Raw genomic sequence first — 26,934 nt, forward strand, 5'->3', positions numbered from 1 at the left:
TTTCAGGAAGGAAACTTTAGTGAAAGATCCTGGAGAAGTGGACAATAAAGTTGTTCTAGTTAACCTCTGGAAGTATTCGGGCCTGAATAAGGATCATAGTTGTAGATCTATTTTGAGGAAAATCTAAAAGTTTTTGAGTGGACAAACCACCAAGACTATTTGGTTTAAAACTGTTAAGTACCATCAAGTTACCGGCCTCCAGAGAGCAAAAGTTCTTAAAAATCTGTGTCTCCCTATAGTGACAAAGTACCACTGCCTATATTGTTGGTAAGTGATATTTTTACATTCAGGTGTAGAATGCCATCTACATGACTTGTAGGGTACCAGTTATGATTAGCCCTATTATCAAGTTATCTCTTAATATCCTGTGGCTTAGCATAGTAAAAGGATTGAATATAATGGAAATGGTACCAAAACAACCTACTCAATCTAGTCATCTATTAATTATATTAAATCATGTTAAACTAAAGTCTGATCATTAGTAAACAACACACCTTAAAAATACCACTGTAGTGTTGCCCATGAATACCCTAATGGGTCCCAATAATGTAATGAGTAAGTCGCAGCTTTATTTATCTTAATATAGTAAGAGAGAAGTCACTGTTCAAAGTTTATTTGCTATTTTAGTTGGTTGGTATGACACTTAGATAGTTGGTTGCATTGTTTATACGTAGATCTTTTTTACATTATATGGCAATGTACACTATATTCTGACTTATATAGGACACAAAATAAGATCCTTTAGAACAGTTATGCACAATACATGCAATACTGAATTTATACATTGGATCCCAGGAGGTGATTGGCTGGAGAAAAAAAAAAAAGTTGGTCTAGGCATGTTGGGTGAAGGAACCAGAAGTAATACAACACACAGTAAATACACGTCTGGTTTGAATAGCAACTGCAGCATATGGCACATTGGCAGTGGTGTCTCTGAGGTGGTGGAACTATTTTAAGTTAACCAACTTAGGACGACGCAAGATGGGTACCGTCCAGCATCAGGATGTAGCCGCAAGGTTTTGTGAACCATTCCTATTTGTAACTTAGGAAACTGATGTTTTTCCTAGGCCAATTTTAATATTATTACTTGAATAAGAGATCAGATAATAAGGACAGTATACACAACCGCCAACTAAAAATCCTGTTGTAGTCTAGACAGTGAAGTGGTACAACATTAGAAAACGTTAAAACTGCAGCTCTTTTTGGATCCCCCAGAGTGTATCTGCACTCTTCTTCAAACGGGCCTCTTCCTCAGGAGTCAGGGTCACTTTCACAACGTCTGAGATTCCATTCTGTCCCAAGATGCAAGGAACACTAAGGAAGACATCATCTTTTATTCCATAGAGACCCTGAAGACAAAATGAAAGACATTTTATGTTTTGTCTATGCATTTTGGGGTCTCCCAAGACTTCCATGCTCTACAAATATGTATGCTTATTTAATACAACTTGGTAAGTAGAAATTTCTTTCCACATTTTCAGTTAGGATGTGATGAACAGTGCAAATCATCGAAATACTGGCAAGATTCCTGTTGTAAAAGAAACTCTAAACTATTGCTGTTATCCATAGTACTGTCACATTTTTATGGATAACATCTTGGTAACTCTAACTTCAGTGTGACTTCTTTTTTTCTTCAAAGAAAAAATTTTTCGTTCATGGTCGTGCACCTACCCCAATTTATTATTAGTCAGTTACCAAGTATCGATGTGGTGAACATAGTACTAGTAGACATTATTCCTAAAGTGCAACCATGTCTCTCCAAAAAAGGAAAGTTGTTAGTGCATTAATTTATTTCACTTAAATCAAGGACTGATGACTACTCTGCTTTCATAGAAGACTCTTTTTTAAAAACCAGAAAATAATGGCATTTAAATACAATGTATCACTACACAGACCTACCTTAATCATGGTGGAAATTGGATGCACCCGCCTAAGATTCTTCATTATGCTTTCTGCCAAATCTGCCACAGACAGTCCAATGGCCCAGGAAGTGTAGCCTTTCAGTTTGATCACCTCATAGGCACTGTAGGGTACAGAAGGGCAGGGAAGGTAGGAAAAAGTAGGGTAAGAGAAACAAAGAACAACAACGCTTTCACTGAACACAGGCTTTACAGCAAACAATGGCACAAAGTTGCATTATATACCTGAGTAATGATTGCCATGTATACCAGGATATTATGAACAGGGATGTTCACAACAGTATTGTTAGTAATAGCAAAAGCCTGGCAACAAGCCCAGTATTCTCCAACAGGGGAATGGATAAACTGTGGTACATAGAGTGAAATATTCAACACAGTGGAATGTTACATAATGGCCAAAAATAACTGTATCTACATGCAGCAAAATAAATGATTCTTACAATGTAATACTGAATTTTGGAATATAAATCCAAGATTATGTATGGTATGCTTGACTCAAGATTATGTCAAGTAAGGGATGGGTGGAAGGGTGAGTGGGAGAAGGAGCTCAGAACTCACTCATTTTCAAGTACCAACATACTAATAATTCTAATTCCAACAAACACTACACTTAGTTGACAGCTACTGTCAACGTTCCTTAGGTTTTATTTAATTAAGCGAATACAAAGAGGGCCCTGCCTAAACCAATCATGATTCATTATTCAATTCTATATACCTGAGATCCACACATGACCACATGGTTTATAATAAGTAAATAATGCCACCAAGCATGAAAGCTTCCCTGTTTCAACAATTTCTAAGAGTTAATATTTACATTTTAGTACCATTACAAATCTAGACGTTCCTGGAAACTTTATAATCATTTGAATAGACAAATGTCTCTATTCATAAAGCCCATAACAGGAAATTGGATTTAAAAGTTCTTATTCCTGGGGTGGGGTGCCTGGGTGTCTCAGTCGGTTAAGTGGCTGACTCTTAATTTCGGCTCAGGCCTTAATCTCATGGTTTGTGGGTTTGAGTCCCGCATCGGGCTCTGTGCTCACCGTGCTGAGCCTGCTTTGGATCTCTGTCTCCCTCTCTCTGCCCGTCCCCCACTTGTGCTTGCTCACTCTCTCTCAAAAATAAATGTTAAAAAAAAATTCTTATTCCTGGGGCACCTGGCTGGCTCAGTCAGTGGAGCGTGTGACTCTAGATTTTGGGGTCGTGAGTTCAAGCCCCACATGGGGTGTAAAGACTACTTCACTAAAACTTTTAAAATAATAAAAAATTCTTGGGGCGCCTGAGTGGCTCAGTTGGTTAAGCATCCAACTTCGGCTCAAGTCATGATCTCACGGTTTCTGGGTTTGAGCCCCATGTCAGGTTCTGTGCTGACAGCTCAGAGCCTGGAGCCTGCTTCAGATTCTGTATCTCCCTCTCTCACTGCCCCTCCCCCACTCACACTCAGTTTCTCTCTCTCAAAAATAAACATTAAAAAAAAAAAAAAAGTCACATGCTCTACCCGACTAAACCAGTCAGACATCCCTAGGAAAAAGTTTTCTAACAAGAAGTACTCAAATGCTATTAAACTTCCAACTTTAAAATAAAAATAATAAATTTTAATCTTCTACATTGCCAAACTATGGAATCTATTACCTGTCAACCACCTGTTTGTGAACCTCTTTCCACTTTTCCTTATCTGCATCAGTGCCTAAGTCAGGGTGCAGATTCTTCAGGGAGACACCAGCAACATTTACTCCACTCCATACAGGCACTACAAGAAATAGCGTAGAATACATTTATTTCCATACATCATCCAGCCGACTATAATAGCACTCCAGCCAGCCTTGCTTCAAGTTAACTCACTCCTTGTTTGCTGACTTAAGACCCTTGATCTTCAACAGAACTAATTTACTTTCTTTAAGATTTGCAGACCACTGGCCTTAGAGAATAAAAGACCAGAACTTTCCCAGGCCACAGAGGCCAGCAAGTCTGTTTGAGGTCACCTCACGTTTCTGATTAGCCCAGCAATCTTTCAACAAAATGTTTTTCTTTTTTAAGGTCACACAAATGACTTTACTGACCTCCTTTTGTACATCTGTAGACCTTGCCCTCCTTTGTAGAAAGAACAGAATACTTTTGCACAACCCCTGGGTACCAAGGAACCAGACCTTCTTGCACAACCCCCCACCCCCAGGCACCAAGGAACTAAGACCTTGCACAAACTCCAAGCACCGAGGTAACTCTGTAACTGGCATCATCAAATCTGCATGTAATCAAGAAATGTCACAGACCACTGCATTCCCTTAACTGATTAGACACCTTCAAAAATCTCTGGGCCTGGCAGAAACTTTGGAGTTGACTTTTGGACAAGAGTCTGCCTTCTCCCCACGTGGCCCGCCTCCTGAATAAAGCTCATATTCTTTTTCCAGTCAAAACTCTGCTCTTGAGTGCTGGCCTTTTGAGCAACAGGCCGCCAAACTTGGGTTTCGGTAACAAGACTAGTTATTTTGACCCATTTTTCTAATCCTCATTTCTTATCTGAGGAGGATTACCTGCTTTTGGTAGATGGTAAAGACTACCAATGCCCTTACTCTTAGATTTTCATTGATTAGATTATGTGAAACTAAGAATTTTCACCATATTCTGACCTGTTTTCCTAACCTATTGGGATGTTTAATCCTATTTGAAATATAAAGATAGTATGAGATCATAAGGGGAATTTTCTTGGTATAAGTAACTGAATTCAACTGTGATAGAATTTTTCCATGCACTCCATTTGGATTGGTTAACCTGTTCACAGCCTCACAGTTCAAGTCTCATATAGACAGTTGTGATAGTAAATGACTGAGGTCATCCTAAGAATTATCATCTTAAGTAAAAGAAATTTCATTCCCCATCCCCCATGCCATAAGAGGTCACATAAAATAGCTAAAACCTGAATAGATAGATTTTTAGAAATCATTCTACTCTAATGAATGGATATCTAATTTCAGCTCTGATTTAATAATAAAACTTCTATCAGTATCTTATACAATCTTTTTGAAAACAAAAATAGAAAATAAGTTATGCTTACCACTAGAGTCTCCATGCTCTCCAAGTACCCACCCATGACAGCTTAATGCGTGAACTCCCAGCCTTTCCCCCATTAGGTAACGGAACCGGGCTGAATCCAGATTGCAACCACTTCCAATAACACGGTTTTTGGGAAAGCCACTTATCTTCCAAGCCACATAGGTCAAGATATCCACTATGAAGAAAACATTTAGGCAAAAATCCTAGGTAAATCATTAGATGATGTTTGGCTACTCAAGATACATGGCTCTGTAGGAATCTTGATATTGATCATAACCAATCAGTATTTTTGTCAATATTTTTAAACCTGTATGTATAATATAGCAAATTCATTAAGTATTCAAGAAGTGTAGTATAATGAAAATAAATTGTGCATCAAGAACACCTTATTCATACCCTTTTCCCTTATCTAAGATCTTCTCGGGAAAATAACTAATTTTTAAGTTCTAACTACATTGAGGGGCACTGTACCCCTTCAATATGTTAAATTTAACTATTTTACCACATCCATTCACAAGAGGAAAATGAAAAATACGAGAAATAAATACATATATACAGAATATGACATATGCCATCAGTGTTACTCAAGCTCATCTATTTGTGCAATTAAAGGTCTCACCTGGATTGGAAACAACAAGCAACTTGCAGTTTGGGCTGTATTTTACAATATTAGGAATGATGAACTTAAAGATGTTCACATTACGCTGGACCAAATTAAGACGGCTCTCTCCCTCTTGCTGACGTGCCCCAGCTGTGATAATAACCAGCTTGGAGTTTGCAGTCACATTATAGTCTACACAAAGGGGAAACAAAAACCAGATTTAGGCCTTAATCTCTTCCATACATTTTTTTTTTTTTATGGGCAATTTTATTAGTGTTTTGTTACCTCCCTTACTTCCTTTCACGCATAGGTAAATACAGATAAATGACACTAATGCCATTCCTCCCCCCAACCCATGACTCCTTTAGCTTTTGGTTTTTTCACTGTGGCCACCTAACATGGAGGAAGAGTACATCAACGCCTTCCTTGTATTCTGGGTTAGACTGTGACTTTATATAACCACAGTTGGGAGGAGCTGGAAAGAACCAAATGAGACATTATCCCCCAATTTTTTGCCACCTGAGCTCAATGCTCAGACTCTTCCATACCCCTATTTCTACTTAATTACTTTACTGTGATCATATCAGCACAGAGATAGGCGCCTTTTTTTTTTTTTTTTTTTTTTTTTTTAAGCAAAGGCAACTTTACACTTATCAAGATCTTGCTTCTAGATACCCTATGGCACAGGATGGTTAACCCAGCCCATAGATAAGTGGTCAGTGATTTTCAGGTGTCAAAAGAAACACTATTTGTACACATGCCAGGTTTCCTGACTAGGGCTCGTAAGTGTGAAAAGTCTGAACCGGTTCATTTACCTTATTCTCAACCTTGTCTTAGTGTCTAAAAGGAAGTAGGGGAAGTAAGTATATTAAATTTAAATATTTGAAGCAATGTGGTTAAATATGGACCCGAGAAGCATTACTAATTACATTCTAATTCAGATGCTTTCCACATTATAGACTATTGGGTTTCCATTACGAGAAATTGAAACTTTGGTATAAACAGGTTGCCAATGCAAAATGGCTCAAAGGCTCTTTGCTCCTATACGAAAAATAAATCTTTGAAAAAGGATTTCAAGCCTGATAAAAAAATCAAATCTAGCATAGATCACAATATAAACTCGTTGAAATCAACCTTTGCCAGAGACAATTTTTGGTGTTCTAAGGAATAGGCTGCCATGCTGGAGATCCATCATCTCTCCCTTCAATTTGTCTTCCATGACATCAACAAGAGCAAGTTCATCTGCCAAGTCCTAAAAGATACAAAATTTTTAGTCAAATAGAAAAGAGCTGCTTCCAAATTTTAGAAAGGGATGCAAAATTTCTATGTTTCTAGCATAGGAGAGCTCTGCCACTTTATTAGTATCAGGACATACCTCAAAGTAGAGGCAGGCCCCCATTTAAAAATGGACTCACGGGGGTGACTGGGTGGCTCAGTCAGTCCAGCATCCAACTCTTGATTGTGGCTCAGGTCACAATCTCACAGTTCCTGAGATTCTTTCTGCTCCCCCCACCCCCTCCACTAGCATGTGTGTATGCTCTCTTTCTCTCTCAAGATAAATAAATAAACTTTAAAAAGTGACTCACAGATGACCCATGCATAGGAAAAAGTACCGATCCTCTCTCTTCACGAGAGCAACTTTTTTTTTAATTTATTTTCTTTACATTTATTTATTTTTTGAGAGACAGAGCACAAGTTGGGAAGGGGCAGAGAGAGAAGGAAACACAGAATCCGAAGCAGGCTCCAGGCTCTGAGCTGTCAGCACAGAGCCTGACATGGGGCTCGAACTCACAAACCGTGAGATAACCTGAGCTGAAGTCGGATGCTTAACTGACTGAGCCACCCAGGCGCCCCTTCACTAGAGCAACTCCTGCAAGCACTCCACCATTCAACTGTGTGGTAGCAGAACACTAGATGGCAATGGTTGGAATAACATCCAATTACATAAGACTGCTCTGTTTAGTCTCTCAATTTGACACATTAATTTTAGGCCATTAATCATTACATAAGTGATGTGGACCAGTATTAAGACTGGGAAATTAAAAAGTGATATTCTGGATCATTCCTTTATACGTTTTCCATATATTAACCAACATTAACAGTGTTCCAAGAAGACAGATTTGTGCATTTGCAAAATAATTTGGTGAAAAATATCCTTTCAGTTGAATCTGTAAATGTTTACAGGTGCATCTCAGACCAGGAGCACCAGCAACAGATTTAATACACATGGGGTGTGAACTGTTATAACCAAGTAAGATATACTAGCTGAGCAACAGATCTACCCCCCCAAGTCATCTGTAATATAATAATCTTATACACACCTGAGTTAGAGGGCATAGGTGTGGAAAAAACAAATGGCATCAATTCCTGATCCAGTGGAAGGCTGTAAAAATTGGTCCAGGTATCCCCTGATTGTCAGAAGTTTGCATTATGCCACTTCCCTTTTATAAAAGACCTAACATTAGTACCTGTTTTCCCTAACTGAAATAAATCCAAAGAGGATTTCTGCCTTTAGGAAATAAGGCAAAAAAAACACAAAAAACAAAAAACAGCATTCAGTGTTTGTTTTGCAGTGAGCTCTTACAGAGGCAGCACACATCCTAATTTTTTTTTTTTTAACGTTTATTTATTTTTGAGACAGAGAGACAGAGCATGAATGGGGGAGAGTCAGAGAGAGGGAGACACAGAATCTGAAACAGGTTCCAGGCTCTGAGCTGTGAGCACAGAGCCTGACGTGGGGCTCGAACTCACGGACCGCGAGATCATGACCTGAGCCGAAGTTGGCCGCTTAACCGACTGAGCCACCCAGGCGCCCCAGAGGCAGCACACATCCTAGTTACCACCTTGGTTCCACCTGATGAACCAAGTTCCTCAGGAACTTTACTCAGCACCTCAGCATCAAGCTGCCATAGCTTTGAACTTTGTGAGCATCTGTACCTTATCTCTATTTTGTGCATGCATTAGCAAGATGTGTCCTAAGGTATCAGAAAATCCTAAGGTTATTTTTTGGGTCTGGGAATGTTCAAAACTTTTCCACATTAATTAATGGTAATTGCTTCTTTGCTTCACACCAGGCTTCAGAAAGGTTTCATAGGAATGCTCTCCTTTCGGATAGTGGGGGAAACCTTTATACTATGTGGACCCTCCTAAGAACACATAAAAAGCAGCCTATGTTGTTACACAACCTCTGCATAGCTCATTTCTGCCTTCAGTTCCTTATTTCAATCCTTTCCTGTTCAAACCCCAGAATTCACCATTACACTCCCTTATTAGTAACTCCAAATCTAAACTTAAAATATTTTAATTTTGTAAGCTGCCTCAATTTCTTTTTTTATATAAACCAGGCTCAACTACTATAAAAGATATTCTTTATTCATTCTCAAATTATCTTTTGCTATCTAAATTTTAACTCCATAACTGGTACCAAAATTATTATTCAAGGTGAGGGGCACTGGGGATTTTTGTGGGAGAAAGTCTTAAGATTCCCCACATTGTGTAATTAAAATTTTTTTTTTATTTTGAGAGAGAGACAGAGTGAGCGCACAAGCAGGTGAGGGGCAGAGAGAAAGAGAAACAGAATCCCAAGCAGGCTCCATGCCATCAATGCAGAGCCTGCCTGATGTGGGGCTCGAACTCACCAACCACATGATCATAACCTGAGCAGAGATCAAGAGTGGAACTCCCAACCAACTGGGCCACCCAGGCACTCTCATGTGATTTTAATTTTACCAAATGTATGTATCATTTTCAATTCAAAAATTACTTTAAAATAAAGGCATGTTTAACTTAAAGATATAGACTATGTTTTCATTTGTAGGCAATTCATGCATGTTAATACAGCACAGTGAATTTAAGGAACTGTGTCACCAGCCTTATAACTTTTAATGTTTTTAGTACAGATACCCTTTCGGTATAGCATCACATTACTAAAGTTTGTTCCACATAAAGTTCTTCAAATGAATGCATGAACCTAAGTATTTGTATATACAATGTAATAATGCGATTCTTGGAGGTGTGGGGAGATCGTTGGGGTCAAGGTATCCTTGGCTTTCAGAGTGATGGGCTTTCACTTACCTTCATTAAGATACTGATGGCACAAGCCATGCCAACAGCACCAACCCCAACAACTGTAATCTTATTCTGGGGGGTATGGTCTTCCTTCAGAAAATTCTGAATCAGTTGATCCTTGAGAGTTGCCATATTGGACTTAGAAGCAAAAGGAATCTATAGGGAGGAAACACACACTGTCACTGCAGCCTCTTGAAATTAACGCTCATTAACCAAAAGCTGTTCTAAAAGAGCTTATTTTACTTCCTTTTGGGATACTTGCCATTAAAAAGAGGGAAGGAACAAACCTAAAGATGGCCAAAGGGATACTGAAAGGCCTAAAGCTAGGGTCTGGTCTGGCTAGGATCTTGGTGTAAAGGATCTCACCTTGGCGTGGAAAAATAATATTGACGTTTGGGTGTAAGTATAACTTCCTGAGGACTCACTCATCTTGATTTATTAACCCCAAGCGGGGCTGCCTTTCCTCACACAAAATCGCTGTGACTGCCTGCCCAAATGTACTCCAATCACCAGTCCTGGAAACCCTCAAAAAAAGTGGAGAAATGTGCGGAAGGTTCCCGTAAATGCCTCTTGGAACCACCGGGACGCCGTAGGACGTTAAAAACAACAACAACAACAACAAAAAAAAAAACCTCTGCTCATGCGCACTCACTCCTTCCTCCAGCCCCAGAAGATGGGGCGGAGATCAGACCAACAGCTCGGTTGGCAGGGAACCCTCGGGTTTTCCGCCCCTCCCCCACCCAGCCCGGAGCGACACTTGCTCGCATGCTCACATCGAGCCCTGGGCGGGGACAAGAGTAGAGCCTACAGACCGCGGCTTTCGAGAGCTGGGTGCTGGCGTAGAGGCGCCAGTCTGGAAAGCCCCGCCCAAGAACGGAAATAATTGGGAACTGTCCTGCTTTTAGGGCACAAGGGAGAGAGCCACGAGGCAGAGAGCCCCGGGGTGGACTTTAGACTTAACTAGTGCCCTAGCTGGCAGCCTCCCTGGCCGCGGGCAGAGCCAGACTTTAAATCGGAATACTAGACCCAAGGAGCTGTTAACCAACAGGGAGGGAGGCGCCTCGTGTGGTTTCTGCCGTGATCCATGTTGCAAAGGCGTGAGGCCCGATATGAGGAAATTTTGTCAGTACAGGAAGTGCAAAAATAGCTGCAGAGGCCTGGAGCCCTAAAGTTAATAGATACTTGGTGGAATCCTCCATTCCCAGTGTCGGGGCCCCTGCTAATCCAACCCTGCACTACATTCACTGGAAAGATTATCACAGGTTGCATCCTGAAGCACCACGTCTGGTCTTGACACCACCCCAAAGGGCAAAAATATCCGAGAGGACTTCCAGGCAGGCAGCCCAGAGTCACCAAGGTGGAATCAGATCTCTCCGTGTAAATCACTGCTATTTCTAGACCTGGCCTCACCAAAACCTAAACCCTGGGATCCAGCGCTCCCTTCAACGTGGGGGCACGGGTGAGGGACGAGCACTGCAGAAAGTGGGTTTACTCCCCCAACTCTGCCACCCACTCTGTGACCTCAGAGATGCCCTAACCCTCTCCCAGCTTTAGGTTCCCCCATTTCTCAAGAGGAGGATACGGTACCAGATAGCCTGCTCTCAAAAGACCATCGGCAGGAGGGCTGAGACTCTTCCTGCTTTATCTTTGCATGCACCGTGCCTTGCGTAGCACCCGATACATCAGCAGCTGCTTAATAAGTGTAATTTGCGCAAAGAGCGCCCTATAATCCGCAGGCAGTAGCCGCCCCATGGAGTCCACCTCTTGAAGAGTCCCAGGGTTAAAAAGCGACCCAAGCAGCGCTCCGCGGTTTTCGACCCCCTCCCTCTATCCCTCACACGCGACTGCTGAGGGTTTTTAGGCTGGGTGGGCTCTGGAAACCCGACCTCCAGTTCTGCGTTGTTTGCCTATTTTAAGCCCGGAGGTAGGCCCACCCTTTAGATCTGTCATTTCCTTGTCTTTCTGCATCCACCTGGGCTTTCAGCCACAGGATAGCTGCGGCCACCTCGGTTCCCCAGCCGGACCACAGGCCATGGTGCCCACTTAGAGCAAAAGCAGAGTGCGGTGACCTCCGAGTCCACGTGCGGATCCTGCCTCCCCCCGACTCCCCGGGAACAGAGACCCCTTCGGGGACAGCGCCGAACTAGCGAGCCGGAGGCAGCTCGCTCTCCTGACCCTCCCGCGCAGTGCGCTCGGGGCCCGACCGTACCGGGAGTGCACGTCGAGCAGGCGGGCGTCGGCGGCGCGCGGTGTTGGGTCCGGACTTGGCGGCAGCGGCTCCCGTACTCGGAGCTGGGCGCGGGAGGGGCCTTAAATGGAACCGGGAGGCTGACGTCAGGGGGGTAGCCGGGCGGACGTGCGGGAACCCACGTGTGGGTCGGGCTAGGGGCGGGCTCGAAGCCAGGCGGGGCTGTGGGGAGGCTCAGGCGGCGCGCGCAGCGGGACCGAAGATCTGGGGACAGACCCACGTGTGCCTGGGGACCTAAGGGGCTGCCGGAACCGCTCAGCCTCTGGCCACAAAAGCCCCGGCCCTCTAGAGCCACCAGCCAGTCCAGTCTACCCTCCGGAAAGGCTTAATCTGAATCTCCACCGTTGTTTCCCAATTGACCGGAAAGAACAGCTTCTGGCCCGTTAGGCACTCAACAATTTGTTGGAAGGGAGGGAATGCCTAGCACGGCATCAGTCTCCTTACCTAGGTCGAGTGATTCCCAAAACTTGACGCTGCTTCCCCACCCCCCACCCCCCTTTGCTCAGCCTGCCTTCCTGCTCCCTATCTTTTTAAATCTCACCCATCATCTGGTTTCTCTCTGTCTCTGTCTCTCTCTCTCTCTCTCTCTCTCTCTCTCTCTCTCTCTCACACACACACACACACACACACACACACACACACACACACAGAGTTAGTATCTGCCTTGTCTCTGCATCCGCTGAGCTGTGTCTCCTTCAAACTGGCTTGCATTAGAGACGTGTGTCACTTTGCTCTCCTACCTGACAGCGATTCTTTCAAAGGCATGGATAAGTCTACTTCCTCCTTTGAACCTGGGACCAACTTGGAGTCCAGTTCTGAGAAAGATCCATAATTATGGGTCTCTTGGTTTTGAAGGGAACAAGCTAACCTCAGCTCCAGAAAAGCAGGGTATCTGTCTAGCATGTTGTAATAGTTTTCCTATTGCTCTAGGAATCCCAGAAACCTAGGCTCTCACCTCAAACACACAGCTGGACAGGCTGAAGGCCAATCACAAATTCTCCGTTGTTTCTCAGGGCAGGGCTGACTGCTCGAGGTTCCCCAGTCTTTGCAACAATATCCTCATTCAGTCGGGGTTGGGCCCCTGCCTTCTTATCAGATGTGACTACAGCTGGTGGCAAGAGGGCAGAGTTCAGAGAATGGAAGGTAGGCTGGAGAGACAGGTAAGAACTCAGGAGGAGGACCTTGGGATGACCTCTAAAAATAATCTGGGTGGAAAGTTTACAGCAGCTCCCTAAATTAAGGCACATAACAGCTCACTCCAAACACAGCTTCCTTCTTCTCGTGCAGAACAATATCCTCTACTTAACTCTACAAATGTGAATAAAACAAGTACTATTTACTGAGCACCCCCTACGTGTCAGGCAGCAAGCCAGGTAATACCTTCACTCTAATTATTTGGAGTAGGCATAATTATCCCCATTTTGCAGTTAAGAAGCCAAGGCTCAGAAAAATTAGTTATTTTGCCAAGGTCAGACAACTAATAAGTGATTTCAGCTGGTTCTTTAGGACCAACTGACTCCAACCTCTTATTTTTCCTGTTGTCCCGTCTCCACCCCTCACCGCTGACTCCACAAAAGTCAAGAAATTGTGGTGCGGGGTGGGGTGGGGGGGAGCCCAGGTGGCTCAGTTGATTAAGCTTCCGACTTCAGCTCAGGTCATGATCTTACGGCTAGTGAGTTTGAACCCCGCCTCAGGCTCCGTGCCGACAGCTCGGAACCTGGAGCCTGCTTCAGATCCTGTGTCTCCCCCCCCCCCACCCTCTTTCTCTCTCTGCCCCTCCCCACTCACACTCTGCCTCTCTCAAAAATGAATACATGCTTTAAAAAAATTTTTTTAAGAACTCATGGTGGGGGCCCAAGCCAGTCCCAGGCTCAGAAAATTTCATTTTCTGTGAGAGCTAGTAGATGTTACTGGTTGTCTCTGCCCATCCGTTGAGCTGAGACATCAGTCTTCTCTGCCCTCAGACTGGTACTTCTATCCATACTCCTGCTTTCCAGGCCTTTAAACTTGGACTGGAATTTACACCACCTGCTGTCATGGGTCTCCAGCTTACAGATGGAAGATCTTGGGATTTCTCAGCTTCCATAATTGCCTGAGCCAATTCCTTATAATAAATTTTGTTATACCTCCTATTGGTTCTGTTGCTCTAGAGAACCCTGACTAATACAGCCCAAAGAGAAGAATTTCTGTACTAAAGCCCAAGCCGAATGTGGGATCCATGGGATGGATCAGAAAGCACTATTTCAGAGGGCAGAACAGACTTCTCCAAACTAACCAAGTGTTCTTCAAGGATGGCCCCTTTGAAAGGGAACATCTCACAAAAGAGGTGGCTTGACCAGGGGATAGTCTGACCTCAGAGAATGGGTGGTGCTCAGCAACCAATATAAGATTTTCCTAAAATGGACCTGGCCAACGAATGATGTCCACCCAAAATACAGTGCTGAGTCATTCCTTCATTTAGTATTTGTTACAGTCATCCTCAAAAAAGTTCAATAGTTCCTCATTCAACAGCATCAAGAATAAAATCCGAATTCCTTGGAAGGCACACTAGATGTTCTACAATACAGTGTCCACATCCCCTCTCTGGCCTTATCTTCTATTTTCCTTCATGCTTCCCGTATGCTGGTCTCAAGGCTCTTACACTACATTCCCCTGACATGCCATGTATTCCGCCTAGGCGAATTCTTCAACCTGAATGTTCTTTACCTTGCCACCATCCCTGTCCTCCCCAAACCCACACATTCATAGGTCAAATGCTGTTGCTTGAGCTTTATTTTAAACTAATTCTTATTGCTGTCCTCTTTTTCTCACTAGACTGTGAGCTCCACATGGACAGAAACTTTCTGCATATTCTCAGCACATATATTTATTTGTTTTTATAAATGTATTTTGAATTACATGCCTGCTATGCTAAATGCATGAGGGCACTATGCTAAATGCTGGGGATATAAAAATGAATAAGACATATTTATAAGCCTTCAAAGAACCATTTAATGGGGAAGGCCAATGGCATTCCCCTCTTTGGTTAAAATGCAAGACAGAATATAACACTGCCTCAAAAGAGGCAGAAATAAATTGCCCTAACAATCATAAGAGAGAAGGGTCCTTTGGCCAGGACTATCAGAGAAGGCTTCCCAGGGGAGGTAGCATCTGAGCTTAGCCTAGAAAAAGACTTCAATTGCTGAAGATCAGGTGTTGAGAAAGCAGAGAATGAGTATGAGCAAATGCATTGAGGCAGGAAATTCAAAGTGTATCTGGTGAATCTTTAGCTTTAAATGCCAGGCTATGAAATTTAGGTGTTTTTGCTGTTGTTTTTTTTTTTTTTTGGTGGGCAGTGGAAGTCAGATGCTTTTGGAGAAGGGGAGAGAGAGAGAGAGTGAAAGCAAGGTAGTTGAGAAGTCTGGAAAGCACAGCGGGGTGGCGAGGAACACACCTTGTTTTGTAATAACACAACAAGAAGCTCGGAACATACGCAGCTCCAGCCACAACGGCACAGAACATACACTTCTCTGATATACCCTACACGGCCCTGCAGCCCCCCCCCCCTTTTTTTTTTTTACCTTTTCCATGTTTGCAAAGCTGATGGCTTTTCTGAGTTTCAGGGCCCAAGATGCAGATGGCCTCATCGGTCTCTGTCCCCAACAGGCCAGGCTCTGTTGTGTACGTGCCAAAGCAAAGGCTCCTCTCTCTGGCAAGAGATCAGGTGCCTGTCCCTGGGACTGCTTCATATCGTCCCCCTAACCCCCTCCATCTCTCACATGATGGGAATGGAAGCCACAGACTCCACCCTGACTCCTCAAGTCCTCCTGGGTGCCACATCTCCTGGTATGCCAGTGCCCACCCTCCCCCACCTCTTTCTCCTCCCCTCTTCCTCCCCTACCTGCCCTCCTATCAGGTACTAGAAGCTGCCTCTGTGTCTCTTTTCGGCTTAGATTGTTATTCCCTCCAGAGTTCATTCCTCCCGTGAGCACCTAACAGAATCCACCTCAGAAACTCTGGATTCCTTTTTCTGTAGACTGAATGTTTGCGCCCTTTCCCCCAACTCATGCTGAAACCTAATCCGTAATGTGATAGTATTGAGATGGGGGAGCACTTAGGAGATGATTAGATCATCAGGGTGGAGCCTTCATGAACAGGATTAGTGCCCTTAAAAAAAAGAGGAGCTCCCTTGTCCCTTCTATCATGTGAAGACACGGCAAAAAGTCTATGAACTTGGAAGGCTCTCACCAGACATCTGCTGGAGCCTTGGTCTTGAACTTCCCAGACTCCAGAACCATAAGAAATAAGTTTCCATTGTTTATAAGCCACCCAGTCTGTAGTATTTTGTGACAGCAGCATGAATGGACTAAAGTACCTTCTTTTCCAAGGAAAAGAAATGAGACCTATGCCCTTTTCTCTCCGTCCAACCCTGTCACAGAGTGAGGCCTCAAGCTTTCCATCACACTGACAGGTTCCAAGGCAAAAACTGTTGCCAAAATATAAGTGGTTTCCAAATTGAGGGCCCACAAAATCAGTGTGCAGAGGGAGTCCCAAGGTGTCTCCAAGCCAGACAATCCCCAGCATGGTAACATAGTGCCCTTTATCTAATCACCACAGGGGAGGACTGTGGGAAGCTGTGATAGCCTTTCCCTCCAACATCTTGGGTGGCAAGGACAGTGATGGGCATGGCTTAGCAAAGTTGAATGGACAGCCTGCTGGAGAGGAGACACTGACCTGAGGGTCAGGAGACCTGAGTTTGGTCATGGACCTCTGAGTGATGTTGTGGCAGTCACATTCCCTCTGTAGCCCCAATATCCTAGACTAAACATAAGAGGATCTCTGTTCCAGTTCTAACATCCAGGGGGGCTCTGAGTTAGCGAATCAAGCCTCCACACACACCTTCGTTTTTGCAATTGCTCAGAACTCAGAGGCAAAGCTGCCCCCCCTTTTTGGGAGCTGATTTGGGCTGCTCCTCATGTGGAATGAGGAGCTCCCAATGTGGAAGCAGACATTCAAGGGGCCTGACTGCACCCATGGCAACAAGAATCTCATGCCTAGCATTCTCTTGTCCTCCATTTTAGTTCGAAAACTGGGTCCAAAACACCCAAGGCACTGGCTGGGCGTTGCATCTGTTAATAAAAAGCCTCACTGGGCTTTGAAAACAAATTACTGATAAGAGGAAGCCATCTCTGATTCTTTAAGGAATTCTTTACACCTTGCAACCATACCAAGTGTGGAAGTACATTCCAAGCCCTAGCTCACGAAAGAAGGGTAATTTCCTATAAAATTCCAAGAGGATCAAAGCAATTGTAACTGTGAATAAAACCAGACAGGTCTATCCGTAATTTCCTGGGCCTAGGGTGTGGGCAAGGAATGGAGGTCTTCTGATTTGTGCCGATGCTGACTGGCAGAACACCCTCGCTGAAATTTGGGTCTGTTGGCTCTGGGGCTTTGTTTAAACTCCTATACACAGCCACTCATCTAGCTACACCTCACAAAGGAGGTTCTGCCTGTACTTTGAGCCTGTTCAGAGGGCTCTGACCTGAAAAGCCAGCCCCACCTCATTTTTTTAGGGTACTAGAAGGGGTTCTGGCTCCCTGGGGAATGTGGGATTCTGGTAAGAGAAGCAAAGGAGAGCTTCCCGGTACCCCAAGAGGGATCTCAGGCTGTGGTGGGGCTGGTGCAGGCAAGGAGAAGGCTCCCCCTGCAGCTAGATAAAGCTCACTGGGCCCTTCATTTGTGCATAGCCTAGGGTGGCTTTCATATCAGTTCTCTAGTGACATTTGTACTTCAACCAGAAGAAAGCAGAGCAGGAATTTTTACTTCCATTTTACTGGTGGGACTGTGGAAACCTCAAAACCTGGAATCGCCCCAGGCCCTGCAGCTGGAAAGCAGCCTGGTGGATTGCGCATTCCCAGACCAGCTTTCCTTCCCCTGTAACACTCTGCCCCTCTGTCTTCACAGCCTGGAAAGCAGTTGGCCCTCTGCTCCTTAGATATCAAAGGGCAAATGTGACAGGGCTGCAGAAAGGTCTAGGCGGCTCGTCTGTCCACAGGGCTGCTCCAGGGCCTTATCTAAGCAGCCTCCCTTCTCCCTGGCACTCCTTTAGCTTGCACAGCCCGTGTGTGTACAGGGCCAAACTCTGCCCTTTGTACAAACACACTTGCAGTGTCAGGCCCTCTCAGAGGATATTTCAACTTAGCTCATCCTCCAGTTTTAGCCACACAAGGGATGAAAGCCCAAGAGGGGCCCTCCCAGCCTTGGCCCTTCCCACCTGCCCCTCACGCCTGCCCCTGCTTTGCTTACACTGCAGGGCCTCTCAGCTACTCTCTTCTGGCCCACAGGGCAAACATTCGCTGTGGGGAATTAGGGCTCGGTGCAGGGAAGGGAAGTGCTCTAGGCTCCCATAATGCTTCAGTGCTGGTGACTAAGGGCTGGAACCTCCCAACTAGTCCAGTACTTTCTCACTGCAGCAGACACATGGCCTCTCAACCAGCCTGGGCTCTATCTTGTACTGTGGGTGTGGCTCTCATTGCGTCTCCAAATCCTGGGTTTTTTCCACTGTATCAGAGCCTCTTCCAAGAGCCTATGATTGAGGCTGGCACTTGGCAGGGAGGCCTCACTGTGCGAGAGGCCACACCCCAGCCATTAAAGCTACAGGACTGGCAGGCGGCCACCTCAGCCTCAGCCTTCTCTCCAAGCACCCCCCCAGCAGCAGACTCATGATATCACAGACCCTCCCCTTAATCTCAGCTAGTCCTGAAGCAACTGCATTTCTCCTCCTCCTTCTCCATCAGCCTCGGGTGGGCACAGACTGTGCCAGCATCTCCATGGTAACCGGGGCCACAGCTTCCTGCCTTGGGTGATAATCCAGAGCCAGCACCCTTGCAGAGCTCCTTGGTAGACGCCAGGATGGCTGACTGTCCCTGCAGGCCCCACCACACCTCAGTGCCATCCCTGGGGACAGCCCGGGGAGGCAGCCAGGCTGGGTTGCACTGGAAGACTTTAAACCCATCTGTTCTTTGAGAAAGGTCTTGAAATGGGGTAGGCTGGGAAGCCCACCCCCTCTCCCCCACGTGGAATTGGTTCCTCACGGCAGGCCGTGGGGCTCTGGTGTTAAACTCTCTTCAGGGCAATGGGTGAAAGTTGAAAATTCCACAATATGTTGGTTGGCTTTAGACTTTGCTCTCCCTGGCAGAGGGGGTTGTGGTGGTGCAGGAGACAGAGTGCAATAGATTAGGCAATAATCCCAGTTCCTTGCATCCCTCACCCCCACAAAATGGCTCCTGGGGCAGGTGAGGGGCTGGCAGGCTCTCAACCAGGGAGGGTGGTTATCAACGGGGAGTCAAAGACTCCAGAGTGAGACAGTAGGCAGATCTGCTCCTTGTCAGCTCGCCTAGTGGGGGAGGAAGATGGGGGTTGGCAGCGCACCCCGGGGCTGACCTCACTGCCACCGTCCGAAGGACTGGGGAGAGTCTTCAGAGAGGTTCTGTCTCCAGGAGAAAAAGAAATCAGAATGCAGAGTGGAACTGCTCCTGGTTCCTCGCGCTTCCCTTCTCAGCCCTCTGTGCACATCTCTGCTTCCACAACAGCACTTCTGGCAGAGGAGAGGAGTGGGCTTGCAATTCAGTTGTATATACACAGTGTGTAGAGTTCACAGGGCCATTCCTGTTCACCTTCCCCCCTCCCCCCAGTCTCAGAGGGGGGTTCGTCTTTAGCTCAACCTGTTCTTTGGGCTTTTTTGATGCGGAATCAAGAGCACCAAGTTGGCCCTAAGACTATACAGGAAGGTTGAGGGGAGAAGGATTTAGGTCTACAGGCTGTTAATCCACATAATAAAGAGGAAGAAGACACATCTGAAGGGAATTTGAGAGGCAGTGGGGATGGGAGATTTAAACAGAGATGCCCTGACTCTGTGGTCTGTTGAAGGTAGGTGGGCTGCAGAAGAAAGGAGATTCTCAGTTTGTGCTGCTGTGATCCCCACTCCCACTTTGCCGAAAGGCCAGCCTAGGATTCGAGCTATTTTCAAATTCCTTGTGACTGCTGAAGGGTCAGTGCTGGGAGACCAAACCTCGTGGGTCCAGACTTGGTGAGAATTGCCAGAATAATCACTCCCATGTTTACTGAACATTTAATATGTACCTAGCCCTCCTACTAAACCCCTTAAAAGCATTACCTAATTTAATCCTCACAACTACCCTTTGGAATAGGGAACATCATTATCATCATTTTAGAAATAGGAACTGAGTCTTAGGGAGGTGCTGGCACTTGCCCACAGTCACACAGCCAGATGTGCTGTGGCTAGGCTTCGAAGGCAGGAAATCCAGGTGGCATCTGGGCAGGCTCCAGCGTGGATGTCAGGAGCAGCTACTGCCTCTAACAGCAGGAACAACGGAGAGTTCCTCCCAGTAGGCTCTCTCAAGGACATCGCCAGGCCTTGCTGAAGAGGGCTCTCTCCAGAGCCGCAGACTCTCACTGACCTAATGAAGCAGAAAATGGATGAGGTTTACATGAGTTATTGCTGGTAGATGCTGCTCCCTCACTGATGTGAGCAGCAGGAATGCACCCGGAAGGGTGTGTGTGTGTGTGTGTGTGTGTGTGTGTGTGATTATCTGGAGCAGCTCCTGCCAGCCTGTTTCTGTGCCATTTTGCTAAATCCTGAGGGTGGAGGGGAGTGAGGAACACAAAGCCCAAGTGACCTCCTCTGAGGAGGCCCTTTGTATCTTTCTGTCCAGGCCTTTTAGAATATAGGCATCTCCCTCCTGCCCCTTCCATACAGAGAAATGCTTTTCACATCCCCTCCAGGACAAGGAGGCACAAAGAGCAGGGCCTCAATCTGTACAGCGTTGCTCTAGCTTGTATCGAACCCACTATCCTTCAGCAGGATAGACTGTCTTAGTGGGAACCTCCAGTCTGGCAGCCACACAGACCTGGGTCCCAACCCTGACTCTATTCCTACTGCCCTTATGTCTCTGAGCAAGTCCTTTAATCTTTCTAAGCCTTATGCAGCTGTGAGATAGGAAAAATAATAGTACCTCTCTAATAGTTTCATTTTATGTTATAAAAGTATCATTATTTTTAGAGAGAGCAAGAGCATGAGGAAGAAGGGCAGAGGCGGAGAGAGAGAGAATCCCAGGTGGGCTCCATGCTGAGCATGGAGCCTGATGAGGGTCTCGATCCCATGAGATCAGGACCTGAGCTGAAATCAAGAGTCGGATGCTCAACTGACTGAGCCACCCAGGCAGTGCCCACCCCCCACCCCCCCCATAGTTTTAATGCAAGCAAAGGGACTCAGCACAGGGGAATTGCTCAGTATACCATTTCCTTATCTCAGGAAATGAGCTGAGGAGAGGAGGGTTTGTGGTCACCGTTCTGAGAGTTTGTCATCTATTTTGGACTGTAACGGGTTCACAGAATTATTCTTGGCCCTGTACCCAAGCCTAGTCTGACCTCTTCCTCAGGTGAAGGCTGTTCCATAACCTGTACATTCTGCCTGCCTTATCCAACTTTGGTTTTTTTTGCTTGTGTGTGTGGACTTGTTTTGGCTTTTTTTTTTTTTTTTTTTTTTTTTTTTAAAGAGGAACACTTTATTACTTAGAACTATAATAAGTTATATATACTGGGCTAGGCTGGCCAGGGAGGGGCTACCAGTTTCCTAGTTTTTTATGGTGTCTCTAGACTATGATATAAAACACATGGGTGTTCCTGGCCATGGCCATGCTGCCGGCCATTGCCACACACGCCACATTTCTGCCTCTTGCATGGATTCAGAAAGGCAGCCTCTGCCTGGGAGGTCCTAGCTTTCTGCCGTTTTCTTTTTCGCACACGTTTGAAGACAGACAGCCATGCAATGTCCAGACAGCCACCAAGGGAAGCATGCATCTCCAGGCAACAGGTTCTGCTTTGTGTCTTCCTGTCACTATGGCTCTTTGCTTTGGCCTCATACTACTCTGGGTTTGACTCCTGGCCCTGCCACTTATTATAAGAACTTGGACAAGTTACTTGATCGGGAGCCTCTGTAGAATGGGAATGATACCATTTGCATAGACTGTTGTGAGGTTTAAATGTAAAAAGCTCTGGGGCATAATAAATGGTGCCCAATAAATATTAGTTCCCTTTTCTATCCTTGTGGGTTGATCTGGAATGTTGAACTTTTGGGACACTTTCTGGGAAACTCTCAAGAGCCCAATCTAATAAGGGGGACCAACCCCCAGGAGCCAGGAGAGACCTTTGATACCAGGTGTTTCCCAACCTGCACTGCCTTGTCTGGGCTGGCGATATGCCAGGGGCAGCAAGACAGGCAAGGAGCCAGTTGCCTTCCCTGAGGCTAAGAACTAAACATTCCAGCTGCCAATTACCCTCCACTCCCATATGCTCACCTTGCATCTCAGGGCAGCAGGAGAAAGGTGCAAAGGAAGGAAGGTCCCTGGGAGCAGAAATACAGCCCTAAGAGGGAGGGGGTTTCTAGGAGGTCTGCTTTACTATTGTAGTTCATATCCTCTGCACATAGCCTCTTGCAGTTCAGAATCAGCTAACTCACACCAGGGCAGAAGCATTTCTACATTCATTCCACAGAATCAAACTTGATTTCTGTGGGGAAGGCCAGCACTGGGCAATCCTTAGTTTTCATTCCAGTTTGGGGACCAGCAGGTAGGAGAAGAGCACACGTCCAGGGCTTTCTGGAAAGAAATGTGCTTCTTCTTCTTCCCTTTTTTTTTTTTTTTTTTTTTTAGGTTTACTTATTTATTTTGAGAGAGAGAGCACAAGTGTGTGTGTGTGGGGGGGGGGGGGGGGGCAGAGAGATGGAGAGAGAGAATCCCAAGCAGCGTGGAGCCTGATGCAGGGCTCCATCCCACGAACCACGAGATCATGATCTGAGCCAAATCAAGAGTGGGATGCTTAACCAGCTGAGCCACTCAGTGCCCTGGAAAGAAATGTGCTTCACAAGTGTCCTTTCCGGATCATGTAGCACTAGCTAGCTTAACTCAGCAGGATTAGTGTTTACCACCTTTCAGTCATTGGCATATTGTTTGCCACTCCTGAATAGCACCTATGTTATTATTTATTCAACACCTTTCTTTAAATTGACTCGCTGTTTTTAGACTCATCCTTAGCAAAATATGGTCCTGATGTGCTAGTTACATTTTATTTTTTAGTTTTGAGATCAAGAGTCAGAGGCTCTACTAAGAGTGCCAGCCAGGTGCCCCATGCTAGTTACATTTTTAAAAAAATATATACAATAAAATACATAACTGTTACAATTACAATTTTGAAATGATCATTCATCTAATACTTAGCCAAGCCCTTGGAGGTATGCTAACCACACTTTAGAAAACACTGGGCTAGGGGCACCTGGGTGGCTCAGTCAGTTAAGCCTCCGGCTTTGGCTCAGGCCTTGATCTCATGGTTCACAAGTTTGAGCCCCGCATTGGGCTTGCTGTCATCAGCACAGAGCTCGCTTCAGATCCTCTCTTCCCCCCTTTCTCTCCCCGTTCCCCATGCGCACGCGCTCTCTCTCAAAAATAAATAAATATTAACAAAAAAGAAAGAAAACACTGAGCTAGTGAAGAACTCAGTAGTAGAATCATGTGACATGCCCATGCCATGGGAAGAAGCTAGGTAACTGGCTTCCTGTATCACAAAGAGCTGAGGCTACCTAATAGGGGTTTGGGTGGTATTGATTTGGATCAATCACCTTATGGGGCCTTTAGGCATGAACTGATGAGCATTCATCTAGACCTAAAATAAAACATCTCCAAAATTCATCACTAGTGGCTCTCTGGTTAAGCATGGTGGATTGAACTCATACGTTTATCTTAGCTAAACTAAATTGATGGTATAATCACACAAAGATGAAGAGACTGGAAGAGGAGACGACCGCAGGTGACATCTGCCAACAATGTTTCAGAAAGCTGAGATCAGTGTAACTCACACTGGAGTGAAATCCAAGAGCCCACAGAAGGACGCAGTGAAGAGGTGGGAGCTGGTTTACCCTGCAACTAGCAACTGGAGGTAGCAGGTACTGTGGAAGGTAGGAGTAAAATTTGGGACTGGGACAAGGGATCTAAGGGACAGTTAGACTCCCAGACTCCTATCGCCACCCTGTGAAACAAAACACCTGCCTCTTGTCTCTACCCTCACTGAAAATGTGAGGTTTATTCTTTGGGAAAGTGAACCAGGACCTAAGCACAGGGAGAGGTGTAGTGAGAGGTACTAAACACAGGAGCGTAAGACCATGTCTGCATGCTGAACAGAGAACCTCATTCCCGAGGCAATTCCGGAAAGCTAGCATCTCGGCTCACATTCCCAGGGACAAACGCGGAGGCACCTTCTCTGGACAGACTGAATGGCCTCAGAGAAAAGTCCCCCAATACGGACACTTGAAGAGTCCTGGGTGGAAAAGCAGGCTTCCCTCCCCAGTAACCCCTGGGAATCCCTCTACTTGACAGGCCTGCCTCTGCACATTGAGCTTCAAAAATCCACTTTAAAGTATCTCACTCGTATATAAGGGCTAGTTGAGGGGGTTTATAGTTCTTTCACTGTGAAGTACAAGTAACCATAGGCATGTTAGAAGATCAGGCAAACTGCAGACTGTAGTGAAGTTTTCCAGGAAAGACAAACAAGTTGGTCAGTGCTAAGTGACATAAGTCAGAGAAAGACAGACCATATAATTTCACTCATATGTGGAATTTCAGAAAGAAAACACACAAGCAAAGGGGGAAAAGAAGAGAGGGAAACAAACCAAGAAACAGACTCTTAACTATAGAGAACAAACTGATGGTCACCAGCGGGGAGGTGGGGGAGGGGGTGGGTGACATAGGTGATGGGGATTAAGGAGTGCGCTTGTTGTTCGGAGCCCCGGGTGACGTATGGAAGTGTTGAGTCACTACATTGTACACCTGAAACTAATACAACACTGCATGTCAACTAACTGGAATTAAAATGAAAACTTAAAAGAAAAGAAAAAACCGGTTGAGAAGGTGGAGGGAAACAGCCCCTCGGCCAGGCCGCAGTGCTAGACTTCTATTTGCCCTGCAGGTCCATTCTCCCCTTCCCCGCTCTGCTCTGGGCTGTGGGGGACTGACCTGAATGACCCACACAGCAGTGGTCTCCCATGCCCTCTGCCTCTGCCTTCACTGGCAGAGACTGGGAAAGAGGGAGGGGGAGGGGGAGCTCTTCCCGTGGGACCATGGGTGGGCTGCGTTCCTTAACTCGCGTCTCTTCTGTCCTGGTAACTAACAACTCCTTTCCATCACCTCATCAGGCGTAGGCCTAGTAAGTTAGGGTACTGCCCTATTCCTTATGGTTTCTCTATGCTCTGCCCCCACCTTTGGAAATAGTCTCCTTATGAATCCCCTCAAATTACCCAGTTTGAGGGTGCCATTTGTTTCCTGTCAGGACCATGACTGAGGCTGTACACAATATTTACATAGTCAAAATGTAAGCACTGACTATTGATTATCAGAAAAAACTGTGAAATATTGGGAGGATACAGAGAGGGATATGGGAATAATGGTATAAGAACACTAAATCCCCAGGGGCACCTCGGTGGTTCAGTCGGTTAAGCATCTTGATTTGGCTCAGGTTATGGTCTCACGGTTCGTGGGTTTGAGCCCTACATTGGACTCTGATGACAGCACAGAGCCTGCTCCTGATTCTTGCTCTCCCTCTCTCTCTGCTCCTCCCCCTGCTTCTCAAACTAAATAAACATTAAAAAAAAAAAAAAGAACACTAAATCCCCAACTACCAAAATAGAAAGTCAGATAATAATAAAATTGATAAATTAAGGGGGCGCCTGGGTGGCTCAGTCGGTGAAGTGGCCGACTTTGGCTCAGGTCATGATCTCGTGGTTTGTGGGCAGGTCATGATCTCACGGCTAGTAAGTTCGAGCCCAATGTCAGGCTCTGTGCTGACAGCTCAGAGCCTGGAGCCTGCTTCAGATTCTGTCTCTCTCTCTCTCTCTGCCTCTCCCCTGCTTGTGCTCTGTCTCTCTCAAAAACAAATAAACATTAAAAAAATTTTTTTAAGAAAAAAGAAAATTTATTTTTAAGGAATAAAAAGACATTTTAACTTTATTTTTAAGAAAATGAAATTGATAAATTAAGAATGGTATATAAGCAAAAGGAGTTGAAAGTGACTGATTCTGTGAAGAAGGAATAAAGAACAGGGAGCAGTGGGTTGGTGGACATAATGTTCTGGTATGTGCCTTTTAGTGCTTTTGACTTTTTAAAATAATGAACAGGTTGGGCACCTGGCTGGCTCAGTCGGAAGAGCATGTGGCTCTTGATCTTGGGTTCACGAGTTCAAGCGCCATGTAGGGTGTAGAGATTAAATAAATAAAAAAATTTAAAAATTAAATTATGAACAGGTATAACTTCACTTAGAAAACACAATTAAAAAAAAATCCAGTGTCAGGAGAAAATAGGACAGCAAAGGCCCTTTTATTCTTTTGAGGACCTAGCACATAATGGATACTTAGTGGCACCAACAGCAGAGTTCAAGCCCGTGTGGCTATCCCTAGCAGCTTTAGATCCAACAATCTGTCTCCTTCATTGCACATCAGGAGCATGAAGCAGTCTCTCAGCCTTAGAGCCATCTGTGCTTGTCAGTGCGTGGCCAGACAGAAATAAAATAGCTTTCCCTCTCTCCATTATTTATAGCAGGTAGAAGAGAAAGTTCCAGCCTGCCTGAGCAGGGTGGGGAGACAGTGAGTGGGGCAGGGAGAGGTCAACAGTTTGCAGCTACACAGATTTACATTCAAGAACGGCATTTGAATCCGCTTTCCACACCCAAGTTGAGAGTCAGGGGCTTTAGGAAAGTTGTTGCACCTTTCTGAGCCTCGGTTTATTAAGTAAGCCTGATTAGGGCACAATCTATTTTACCCATCATCTAGGACAGTGCCTTTTCATGATTGGAGACTATAAGGTGGGGACTGTGGACTGATGCATAGTAGGAGCTTGGTAAATAATTGTTGAATGAATCCTAAGGATTAAATAAGAATATATTTATGCACGGCAAATGTTTGGCAAATAGACCTAATAGGTTTCCTTTATTCTCTGCCCCAGCTG

At 45.3% G+C, this 26,934-nt stretch overlaps 1 protein-coding gene across 2 annotated transcripts; it reads right to left on the reverse strand.

Annotated features, from left to right (window-relative positions):
- Positions 1-597: 597 nt before the first annotated feature.
- Positions 598-11,966, reverse strand: LOC106987487 (L-lactate dehydrogenase A chain). 2 transcript variants are annotated; one of them, XM_015085778.3, is made up of 8 exons: positions 11,849-11,966; positions 9,646-9,795; positions 6,706-6,823; positions 5,590-5,763; positions 4,972-5,145; positions 3,552-3,669; positions 1,900-2,023; positions 598-1,349 (listed from the first exon to the last, which is right to left on the reverse strand). In XM_015085778.3, exons 2-8 carry the CDS (start codon positions 9,769-9,771, stop codon positions 1,185-1,187), a joined length of 999 nt encoding a protein of 332 aa, XP_014941264.1. In that variant the 5' UTR covers positions 9,772-9,795; positions 11,849-11,966; the 3' UTR covers positions 598-1,184. The 2 variants fall into 2 exon arrangements, with proteins under 2 accessions (XP_014941264.1, XP_026928818.1); XM_027073017.2 differs by lacking the exon at positions 11,849-11,966 and adding an exon at positions 10,006-10,083.
- Positions 11,967-26,934: the final 14,968 nt, after the last annotated feature.

Source organism: Acinonyx jubatus, chromosome D1, assembly GCF_027475565.1.
Source record: "Acinonyx jubatus isolate Ajub_Pintada_27869175 chromosome D1, VMU_Ajub_asm_v1.0, whole genome shotgun sequence".
NCBI lineage: Eukaryota > Metazoa > Chordata > Mammalia > Carnivora > Felidae > Acinonyx > Acinonyx jubatus.